An 11775-nucleotide genomic window follows, 5' to 3' on the forward strand; every position below is an offset into this window, starting at 1 on the left:
TTTAAATTACAATACTGAAGCAAAGATGTACTGGAGATGTCAACAGGTGAAGGTTGTCCTCTGACTCTGATGAGTCTGGTTATCATCGGATGTCACCGGTGTTATCCTGGTGTCCTGCTAAATAAACACTGGGCTTTGAGGCTGATGTACTTTAATCATCGTCACGTGCGGGTACACAGACAGCGCTTTTAACCTGTGAACTGATCTCTGCGGTAAGAAACTTCACAGAAAGCCGCTCCACACAAGAGGGAAAATGTAACTCTTTCAACTGACTATTACAGACGCATTCCTCCTGCATGTCGGCACGTCGCTCAGGTCTGTCAACGTACCACGAGCTGACACTACCATGAATCACACAATCTCTGATGCGGCCGACCAGATGCATGTCCTGGCATTTTCATGTTATCTATGTTAATCATACATATAGGTATAGAGTATATGTGTATATCGTCTCAAAGGTTTTGGCTCGACCACTTGGCGTTTGGAGCAGTTGTCCGGAGAGCCACCAGTTGCTGGTGTCCCCGTACATCAGGGGTAACCAAGAGAGTGAGAAGTGTCCCGGGTTCACGACAGAGGGAGCAGACGAAGGAAGGCCACTCCATAGATCAGGTCTTTACGACCCCCAGCCACACAGATGAGAGGGCAGGCCTGCTGGGGCCAGAAGTGTCCTTCTGTCAGGCTTTCCCGTTGACCTTCCCCACGTGAGAAGAAGGGAGGGGAGCGAGGTGGCCCCTAAGTCATTAGGGCCCATATAAACTTTTTGAAGTAGTGACTGAGGGGCTAGGTATGCAAGGGTGATAAATTTGGCCTTAAATACAAACAAGGAAAGTGAAAGAGCTCCCAACCCCGTGACAGAAAGATGACTACTTCTGAGCAGTGTTCTCTGCTGTTTTCCTCACCTTCAATAGACACCTGCCAGCTGTAACTTATTGTTCCCTCTGTAGCTCACAGTAGGCCTGCCATTGAAGCCATTCTTTGATGTTTTTCTGGGGGGGGGGGGGGGGGGGGGGTGGATGGGGTGGAGGCAGGAGGTTAATAAATCTTGGACACTTATTTGAGACAACAAATTACACATGGTGAGATTGAGATGTTTAAATGATAGGACAGACGGTCGATAAAGGATTGATGATTAAAGGACATTTCGATTTCCGGAATTCTGCAGATTTTTTGGGCCGTCAACCTGAAAGAAAACACATTCAACAGAAGGACTTGTTTGGACGTCTGGATACAAAATAGCACTTTCAGCGTCCGTGCAAATAATGGTAGAGGAATTCTGAGTGCGCACCGAGTAAAAGTCCGCCCTTCTAGATGTTTCTAGCTCCCTCTCATGTCCAGTGGGTGAGTGGCAGAGAGAGTGAGGCAGAGGGTGTTCCTCCACTTCAGCTCACCAAGGGACAGCTGACTGGCTGGGATCTAATTGCTCTCAAGTGAGGTCAGCAAGAGGCATTTATCTGAGTAGAGTCCACAACAACAGTGGAAGATGCACAGTCTCAGCCTGCCAGAGTCAGGGATCCATCCATGGGGAGTAGCAGAGTCTCTTCACGCCTGCCTACAACACCACCAGCAGCAGCACAAGTGCCGGACTAGCTCTGCCACCAAGCCTATCACCATACAACCGAGAAGCCTACACAATAGGACCTTTCGGGGGGCGAAAGGAATACACCTCATTCAGCTTCCACCATCACTAACGGAGAATGTAAGTTATTCAATGTTGAGGGAAGGTGGGTGCTAGGGGGAAAGTGGCAGGGGTTTGTGGTAGTCAGAATTGGCATATTGATTCAAGAGATTGTTGTTTTGAGACTTTTGTGTATATGTACATTTGAGACTGCATACACGTGTACATGTGGCTTAGGTTAAAGAGGGGATCACAGTCCAGACCAGACAGCTGCTTCCCTAATACTCCAAGACATAGCAGTGTTCAGACCAAGAGAATGATATTACTTTTTTTTTTATCTAATAGTATTAAAAAATTAAAATAATGATAAAAAAATACAATTTGATATTTCATCTTTATTTACCCATGGTACACGACCATTCTTAGACTAGCCCTTAAAGTGGTAACTTCAACAGCAAACCAAAAGTCCTCTCTCCTCACTTGTCGGTGAACAGTCAGAGTCAATGACATGTGCCCTTAATCCTCCTATTGTCTCCACAGCGACTGACTGCAGGGTTTCTCTAGACATTATGACCTCCGCTGTCGGGATCCAGTCCTCAGAGAAGGGATCTGGCAACACATCCAGCGCCTGAGGAATACACAGAGCGAGAGAAGTCCCCCCCGTTCCTTCATCCATCACCCCCGTCCCCAGCCCTCGGCTAGGACCCAGACAGCCCAGCGTCTGTCTCAGTGTGGCCAGCGGGGGCTCCCTGCTGCTGGGAGAGGAAAGGGGGGGTGAGGGGGGGGGGGGGGCTGTGGGGGCAACGTAAGGTCGCGATTTAAGAGGTCACGGGTCGCAGAGCGAGGGCCTGGGGGGACGCGGGTCAAAGGGAGCTGGTGCATCGTACGGATCTCGATCCCCCCCCCCCGCTTCAACATGTCCTCCTAGGGGGCCCAGCGTGTCGCGGTATAATGCGCATATGGATGCTGTCATGGAACCTGCCAAAGCTGCTCTCGGGACTGTGCGTGCACGTGGCCTTGCTGCTTGGCAGCGTGTGCGTGGCCTTTAGCGACCGCACGCCGGAGCAACTGGCCGCCCTCATGAACTGCTCCAAGCACGAGCGGCACGCCAGGAACTACGACTACATGGAGGGCGGGGACGTGCGCATCCGCCAGCTCTTCAGCCGCACGCAGTGGTTCCTCACCATCGACGACGACGGCAGCATCAACGGCACGCAGGACCCCACCAACTGCTACAGTAAGAACCCTCAGTCGCTATTGACGCTCTTCACGATTGAATGCAGTCTACTCCATATGCTTTACATATATTTGTGTAAATATAAATATATCTATCAAATGATTGGTTTGAGGCCAGCACTTGTGGTGCGTTTCAGCTTTAAAAGGCATCTGACAGTATTCGGTCCCAGGTAGTATAGGCAGATGGGTTGTGTCAGCCGGACCTGAGCTCGGAGGTGTTTACACTGAGTCAGGGCCGGGGCTCGGGGCCCATGACAGCAGCACGTGGGAGGGAGTTTATCCACACTTCTAATGGGTCGTATGTCTGCATTAGAGAAGCACAAAGTGACCGGAGTAAAATAAAGCAGGTGTGGGCTTTGGCCTGCCTAATCATAACACCATCTAAACATAGGCTGTAATGAAGTGAACGGAAAGGACTCTGGAAGGCTGGGGAGAGCCAGGGCTCCTCGGGAGTGAAGCACTCACGGGCCCCAGGGAACTGGCGCTGGCTCAAGGGTTAGACCCATGTCGGGAGGGGTTAGACCCGCTGCCTCAGACTGACGTCTGGGAACAGAGATGTGGTCGACGGAAATAGAAATAGAAAGAGTTATCACGCGTGCCTTGAAAATGTGCAGTTGCCCCCAGTAGCATCTCACACAAGCATGATTACCGCCAGCATTAACTAGAATGAGAATGCATGGCAGCATCTTATAGAACAGTATCACTTCCACCCAAAAAGAAACAATACAATCCATGAACGTAAACAGACCCAAGACCACTGCTCGGTGCCTAGTTACATAATTGCAGTATTTAGTACACAAATATACTTTAGAGCTACCAGTGTTTAAAAGTGTCATTAATATGGGCTATGATTGAAGGTCAGAATGAATTTGTAATCGGTATTTAACATTCCATCGTCGCAGAGTGGCTGTGTGTTGGCATCTTGGCATGAACGATAAACCCTGGCATGATTGGAAAAGCAGAGGCTTGCATAACAATTGGCGATGAAAGGCAGAAGGAACGATACACGCAGATGTGTCTGAAGATCTCACGCAAAAATCACAAAGAAATATGACTGATGAGCCTTTGAAGAGACCCTCAATAGAGCTTGCATGCAGGATTTCCCAAGTGTAGGCACGCACATGGACACAGACACACACACACACACACACAAACACACACACACAAACACACACACACACAAACACAAAAACATTTCAACTTTTGTACCTTACACAGACAGCAGTCCCTGGGGCTTATATGATAAATAAAGCAATATAAAGGCCTACTTCCAGTAAGACTGGATATGCACAGATACAGATGTTTCAGAGTTCAGTGTCATAACCCACAGGGATTTGCAGAAACTTCTGAGACACGTTAAAGTCTTTCTCCTTTTTTTTTAATTTCCCTGTTTTATTTATGCAGGCCATTATCCAACCGAAAGGAGGACAAATCCATCAGATAAACAACGTGCTACAAAGTATACACAGAGTGGAGCTGTAGCAAGCCTTGTTATGATTTATTTGAGAACAGTCTGCTTAAAAAGCTGTTGGCCAGAGCGGAGGGGAAAGTGCATGGGTGCTATCAGTCACTGCAGATAATTCCCCACTTAATGTGTACCGGTAAATATGGTCTCGGGACCACATAAACATCAGCTAGATATGAGCTTTAATATTGATGCATCACATGCATGTCTGTGTCCCGTGTATGACATGACAACGATAATAATCAAATTAATCAGAAAAATTGTCTGGCCCAGAAATAAATACTCTCAGCTGTCCCAAAATGATCTGAAAAGACGCTAGTGAAAAAAGGAAGGCTGGAGGGGACCTTGTTTCACATAACAGCGTGACAAATCCACATGACAACTACAGAGGCCAGGCAATTTGTGCCAGAGTCCACTTCAATGATACTCATTTCACAAGATTGGATCTCACGCATCTGGGAGTGAGAATTTTCTGCAGCATGTTGTTTTGGGTATGATATAACAGAGTGGTGGTGGAAGCAAATTTGATGAAAAAACGAATCAATCAAAGGAACACAGTTTCAGCTATATTTTATGGATAACTGTGTATTTTCTTTATGTTTCTCATTTCAGGAAAGGGATGGTTACAATTCTTAAATCAACGTTGATTGTGCCAAATAATGAGCCGTGAATAAACTTTCCCAAAATACAGTGGTTAGGATATAAATATTATCCAACAAAAGTTTATTTCTTGCATATATCACTTTTTATCAGGAGTAATAGGAGAATCCTGTTATTTTGGATGATCCAAAAACCACAGCAATGTGTAGTCTGTTGTCCAAGGAGGAAATAATTAGGAATCACCCGTAAATGGTTTGTTTACCCCAAGCTGGCTAGCAGAATAAAGGCAAATCTTTCAATACACAGAAATCAAGAAAATGTGCCAATGACATTTGGAAATACATGAATGTTTGTGTTTGTGTGTGTGTGTGTGGGGGGGGGGGTTACAAAAGTTACAATGGCAAGCTTAGAACAAATGGCATAGTAATGTTAACAGCCAATGACAACGGTAAAGACATGCCTGGCTCTAAACAGTGGCCTTTCTGCACCCAGCACCTACAAAAACCAATAATTTGAATGAGAAATGTGCTGTGACAGAACTATAGAAAGGCACCCCTGGAATATGGTGTGTGTGTGTGTGTGTGTGTGTGTGTGTGTGTGTGTGTGTGTGTGTGTGTGTGTGTGTGTGTGTGTGTGTGTGTGTGTGTGTGTGTGTGTGTGTGAAATTAAAGAATTGCATCCATGTCTTATTTAAAACTATAGGTCTCATCCCCTCCAGAACCATGACAGAATGGTCTATGGTCAAATGGTACAGATTTCAAGGCTTGAAATTATGAAGTGAGAAAAAAAAAAAGAAGAACTTTATGCATGGCTTAGAGAAAAATATCAAAATGACATATTTCAAGGTGTAAGATTGCAATTCAAATAACCGTTTGTCATCTGGTGGCTTTGATTGCATGAATTGTGCAAAGGCTATCTTTACTAATATTGATTACTGTTGCTGATCCCTCTGTCTGGCTCTACGTTTCCTTCATACATCAGGCTCAACCGCTGAATCTGTACTTTTCATACTATATGATTGATCTTATTAATAAATAAGTACGGTAGTTGAAACCAACTTAGGCTTGAAAGGAAAAAAAAGATTTGAGGTGATGTAGCTCCTGGGAAGGTGAATGACTAATCAGCTGCTCAATCATCAATCCACATTGTTTGAATTGCTAGAGGAACACGCATGATTGTCCTGAAAAATGAAATCATCTCATGTCTTTGTTTGATTCACAGTAATTAATATCATACTTTGAATATTTCCTTTTTTGGATATTCTTTGTTGACATGATGATAAATCATTATAAAGGTTAATAATTAATATGACTCAATATTAAATCAATTGATTAAGGTGCTACTTCCCTGGTCCCAGAAAGAGGACCAGGCCGTTAACATTCTCATATTAATGACCACATGCCATTTATTTTACATGCATCTCCAAGCAACAACAAACAAAATAGTTCAGCAACTATTTCCCCCCCCCCCCCCCCCCCCCCCCCCCCCCCCCCCCCCTCCCATCAGTATCGGAGTGCAGGCAGCGGAGGTAGCGTGCAAAGCACATGGAAGGAGGTGGTTTCCTCGATCCCAGGAGAGGGAGGGCGGGAGGGACGGAGGGAGGGCTGGGGGTAATCTGTCTCCCATATGTGGCGTAGCGTGGGCTGTGGTTTGTGTAATGGCCACCCAGGCCAGTTAACAAGGCCTGAACAAAGCCAGAGGGGCCGCAGACTGATTAAGCACAGGAACTCCCAACTCCCTTTTTTTCCTTCTTTTTTTTTCCTGAATGGAGCTGTATGTTTTGTGAATGCCCTGTGTAGCGACCTGGGAATCACTTGTCTGCTATCTCTAATGACGACTCTCCGCCACTCTGTCTGTCCTGGCAGGTGTCCTGGAGATCAGAACAGTGTCCGAGGGGGGAGTGCTGGCCATAAAAGGGCTCAAGAGTCAGTTTTATATCTCAATGAACAGGACCGGGCAGCTCCAAGGCAAGGTAACCGTTGACCTTTTGAAAAAATACAAGGACAATTTTGTAACATTAACCTTTTGCAACCAAATGCCTACCAAGAACTCATTGTAGGATTGAATTATTTTTTGCTTCGCAGAGGAACTACAGTGAGAACTGCAACTTCAAGGAAGTGTTCCTAGAAAACTACTTCAACGCGTACTCCTCTGCCAAGTGCACTCGGAACGGCAAGGAGATGTTTATCGCGCTGTCGCAGAAGGGGAGGCCCCTGCGTGGAAAGAAGACCAGGAGGGAGCACATAGCATCCCACTTCATCCCCATGAAGTGCCGGGAGGAGGAGAGGAGGGTGGACTGACCCCGGAGGGGCCGGTGACGGACGTGCGGCAGCATCACTGCTGCAGGACTTTCACCGTCACCGGTGCGGTATCGCATACGCAACCTGACGCCAAGCTTGTCTGAATATATAAAACATCACTGATTTGGTTAGCATTGCATTACACTCTCGGTTGGGGGGGGGGGGGGGGGGGGGGGGGGGGGGGGGGGCTGGCGGGAGTGTTGGGGGACATGTTGTCCTGATTTATTTAGGAAACAAACAGGTGTGAAGTTTGCCATACTACAAACTACATGACAGTCCTGTTCTGTTCAGCATCTCCACTCAAACAAGTATTGAAGCATCCTGTTGGAAATAAAATACAAATATTTCCACGCATCACTAAATTTAGTACACAAATTGAACAGTTATTGATAAGTGAGTTAATAGGAATAGTATTGTTCTGTTCTATTATAAACAGACACGTTTAACCAGTCAAGACTAAAATTTAAGAGCATCTATGCATTGTCACCAGTGATATATAACTACAAGACAGATATAGCGTTTTCTCCCTCAAGAAACCAGGCTTGCCCAATGAGTGGAAGCAAGCTGGACTTGACTCTTCATGGCACAGGTGCGTTGAACACAAGTGATGGATGGGAGAGGGTATTCACTGAAACGGTTTTCCAAACTGTAGATTAGTTTGTTGAATTGTGGTTTATGCCTTTACAGACATTATAAGCTGCTAACAGACCACGTCTTGTTTATCAAAGTGTGATGCTTCCTAAAAATATATATGCAATAAAGCAAGAATATTCTGCTGCTCAGAAATGACCCAGATTAAAATACTTCAGTCAAAACATTTTAAATATTATGTTGCGCCGTCTTTCTTTCCTCATCACAATTATCGACTAGCCTATATATAACATGGTTCAGAAATGTGTATTCTGACCTATAAAGAAACAAATATTTATTTGAGGAGAGCCCTGTCTGTCATATCTGTTTAAACATTCCAGGTCTTGCCAACATATATGATCACACTCAAGTCCAAAAGTAACATGTACTGAGTAAACCATCCATGTATGCCCCTTCTCATTCTCAACAGGTGACTCTCTTCAACTGCATGATATCACTGCAATATCTCCATACTGCCATATAGCATTATGTTATCTGGTTGTAAGTTATTTGTTTTATTTATATAAAAAGAAAAGATCAGTTACATGGTGTAAGTTTCATTTTTTTTAACATGTACATTTCCCTACCTGGATAATTAGTTGCCAGTGTTTCATTTAGATTAAATTCATTAGATGTGTTAAAGGGAAATTATATATTTAATTTATTAACGAGGATGAGAAAAGAGAAATTGGAGCCGGGAATATTCTCCAATTAATATTTACACAAATATGTATGCATTTGTATATCTATATTTACATTTACATTTATATTTAGGGCATTTAGCAGATGCTTTTATCCAAAGTGACTTACAATAAGTACATTTGTCATAAGAAGTGAAACAATATATCGCTGTCAGTACAGCAAAGATGTTCATAGAACCAAGTGCAAGTACTAACAATCGCTAGGCTAACCCATTCCCCGTATACAGCAATGATAGCAGCTACTGCAGATGCTACACAATTAAGTACTATGAATAAGTGCAATGTAGATTAAGTGCGTACAATAAGTGCGTACATGAAGTGCCAGGACACACAACATACAATGGTGGCCGGAAGGGGCTGGGTAGCTATGCAGAGTCGAGGTGAACTCTGAACAGGTGAGTTTTGAGTATTTTGTGGAAGCTGGTGAGCGACTCTGCGATCCTGACATCGGCAGGGAGCTCGTTCCACCACTGAGGTCCCAAAACAGAGAAAAGTTGTGACTTTGTTGATCGACCTTTGCTTGATGTTCGCGATGGCGGTACCAGACATCCAGCTGAGGTAGTTGAGCGGAGGGATCGAGCTGGGGTGTGTGGCTTTATATTTATTCACAAGTTAATTTACTCTACACGTTTAACTACATCGTTAACATTCATAGCATTGAAAACGTGGTGAAGTCAAACCATGATACTAATATTCTAATACTAGTACACTTAGTAATAATAATACTAATTGTACTAGTATCAAAACATTTACTATTATGACAATTCATATAACACATGAATTAAGTGACTAAATAAATATAAGGATAATCTTGATGGATCCTTTCTCAGGACATATATGGTGATAAGAGGATTTGGAAAACATCTCGATGCAGTTTCTAAAGCAATGTACTTATCTCATATCTCCTTTGACTATAAAAAACAGTGTACACCAAAATAATGCCATTAAATTGAATAATCAATCTGATAAGCGCAAAAGGTACAGTAATACTGCAAACCTCCGGGATTAGTCATTTATCATGTCATGGCAAATTTAAAGATATTGTTGACAGTCAAGTGTTATATTATCATATGTTTATGTTTTAGAGAGTGAAGCCTGAGTGCTATCACAGTGCAGGCCACTGCTGCAGACTATCTGGCAGGCTGCCAAAACTCTCTCTCTCTCACACACACACACACACACACACACACACACACACACACACACACACACACACACACACACACACACACACACACACACACACACACACACACACACACACACACACACACAAACAAACATACACACACACACGCCTAGAGAGCACTTTATGGGTTCACATCTGGCACAGAGAAACCCTGCCAGATAATGAATGACTCATGTATCGAGTGCAAACCCCTGAAATACAACATCGGAGAAAGGTGAAGGCTTCTGCCAAGTCACGCAAAGTTAGTCTTAGCAGATCATTTGTAACATGCCGACGATGTAAACACGTTTCAGACTCAAGGCTGTGTCTTCCCGAGGGAGCCAAGCAAGGCTGCAGCCAACAGAAGCTCACAGGAACCCCTCCACAGACACGTAGCAACAGACGGCAGCATGCAAGCCGTTGCCCAGTCTAGGGCATTGTACACACCCACGGCTCTATAGTCTGCAGAGCTAAATGATCCTCCTCACAACAAACTGTCACGTATCAGCAACAGTGGCAGAGATCAAGGACTACACCTGTAGGAACTTGGGGCTAAACAGCGAGCATTATGTACAACCTTCGTGTGCTGCACAGTAAAACATCAGAGGTGGGCTGTGAATTTGCATATGTGTATACAAGGTTCAGTCCACATATCAGGGCCACATGCGTCCTGTAATTTAAATAGCGTGTGGAGACACGAGGCAAAGGAGAGGTTGGGTTGTGGTTTTTGGATGCAGAGGTGTGAGTGAGAGGAGGTGGGTGAGTGTGTATTTGTGTAGGATCCATTAGTAGGTAGGAGAGCAATGCATAGTAGTGGGAGACTGAACTTGATGCAAAACATTTTCAGGGGCTGTGAACCTTGATTACCCCAGAAGAAATCTGCTGTTACGCAACCAAGGGAATTCTGTGTTTTCAGCCTTAGCACGGAATCCTCATTTCCCCAGACCAGGAGAAAAAAAGAATAACTTAGTGGTGGTTGCGGGTGGATGGAGGAGGGGGGGAAGCCTACCCCCCCCCTCCTCCATCCATAGCTCTCTGCCATTTCACACGGCAAATGAAAACCATGCATAGATATAATCTGTCATCTGTTACACACGCACACACACACACGGACACAAATCGATCTGAAAGCTGAGATGTCAAACAAAGTTATCCTTGCATGCCTGCAGTTTGAAAAAGGATTTGATCAAATAATATTGTTAGAATAATAGTGCTTCTCATGTTTATAACCCTCTCAATATCATATATTTTTTATGTTGAGGTATTATTATCGTTATTATAACTTAAATGATCAGTAATTACTAGTTATTATTAACTGAAAAGGGAAAGCCGAAATTATTATTATTATTTGCCGAAATTAATATATCATTCTCACAGCACATTTAACTCACTAATAGATGACGGATTGCTATGCCATATCTAACAAATTCTACAAAAATAATCGTATCTACAGCCTCTTTAACCAACTTTCAACTTTGATTCTGCTGCTGGAGAAATGGAAGATAGCTTGTGTGCTGCAGAGGTGCGATTCTGCCCATAGCTCGCTGGGTTTTATTGGCATATTAGATAGGGAGAGCGGCGTAAGACAACACCATACCCCAAGGGCTCCCTGACAGCTCCAGTAAACTGACTCCATGGAATGGATCTAAATAAATGGTGGGCCACACCATGCAACAACAATGGAACTATTTTTAAGAAATATAATCTTGGTGAAGACTAACATTGGAGAAGATAAAACGTTTAAGCGGTTCCTTCGGGGGAATGAACAAGTGATGAGATGGCTTTGAAAAGGCTAACTGTCCAAAACGGTTCGTAGACTCTTGAGCTCAATTTTTTCTGCTATGAGACATACATTCTTTTTAAATGGCATGTGATGAGCTTATGGATTCTAGGCTGCAGAATCTGCTGAACACTGTGCTTTCATATGACTCACCATTCAGTCAGTTTCTTGCACGGTGTATTGATTCAGCCAGCTCAGACTCCAACTCTGCCAAGAAAACCTTTTTCGACTTTAGAAAATGAAATTAATGATTTGAGAAAAACCCATGAATATAAAATGT

The 11775-nt window shown here is 44.0% G+C and overlaps 1 protein-coding gene across 1 annotated transcript; it reads left to right on the forward strand.

Moving 5' to 3' along the window:
• The first annotated feature begins 2414 nt into the window (after positions 1–2414).
• fgf7 (fibroblast growth factor 7) lies at positions 2415–7363 on the forward strand. The gene is made up of 3 exons (XM_030376185.1): positions 2415–2852; positions 6782–6888; positions 7001–7363. Exons 1-3 carry the CDS (start codon positions 2567–2569, stop codon positions 7214–7216), a joined length of 609 nt encoding a protein of 202 aa, XP_030232045.1. The 5' UTR covers positions 2415–2566; the 3' UTR covers positions 7217–7363.
• Positions 7364–11775: the final 4412 nt, after the last annotated feature.

This window comes from Gadus morhua, chromosome 14 (assembly GCF_902167405.1).
Source record: "Gadus morhua chromosome 14, gadMor3.0, whole genome shotgun sequence".
NCBI lineage: Eukaryota > Metazoa > Chordata > Actinopteri > Gadiformes > Gadidae > Gadus > Gadus morhua.

Excerpts from the sequence above, each read along its gene's own strand:
- fgf7 (XM_030376185.1), top strand. The coding sequence starts at position 2,567 with ATGCGCATATGGATGCTGTCATGGAACCTGCCAAAGCTGCTCTCGGGA. Across the intron at positions 2,853-6,781 it reads GGACCCCACCAACTGCTACA|GTGTCCTGGAGATCAGAACA; the intron begins GTAAGAACCCTC and ends CTGTCCTGGCAG. Across the intron at positions 6,889-7,000 it reads CCGGGCAGCTCCAAGGCAAG|AGGAACTACAGTGAGAACTG; the intron begins GTAACCGTTGAC and ends TTTGCTTCGCAG.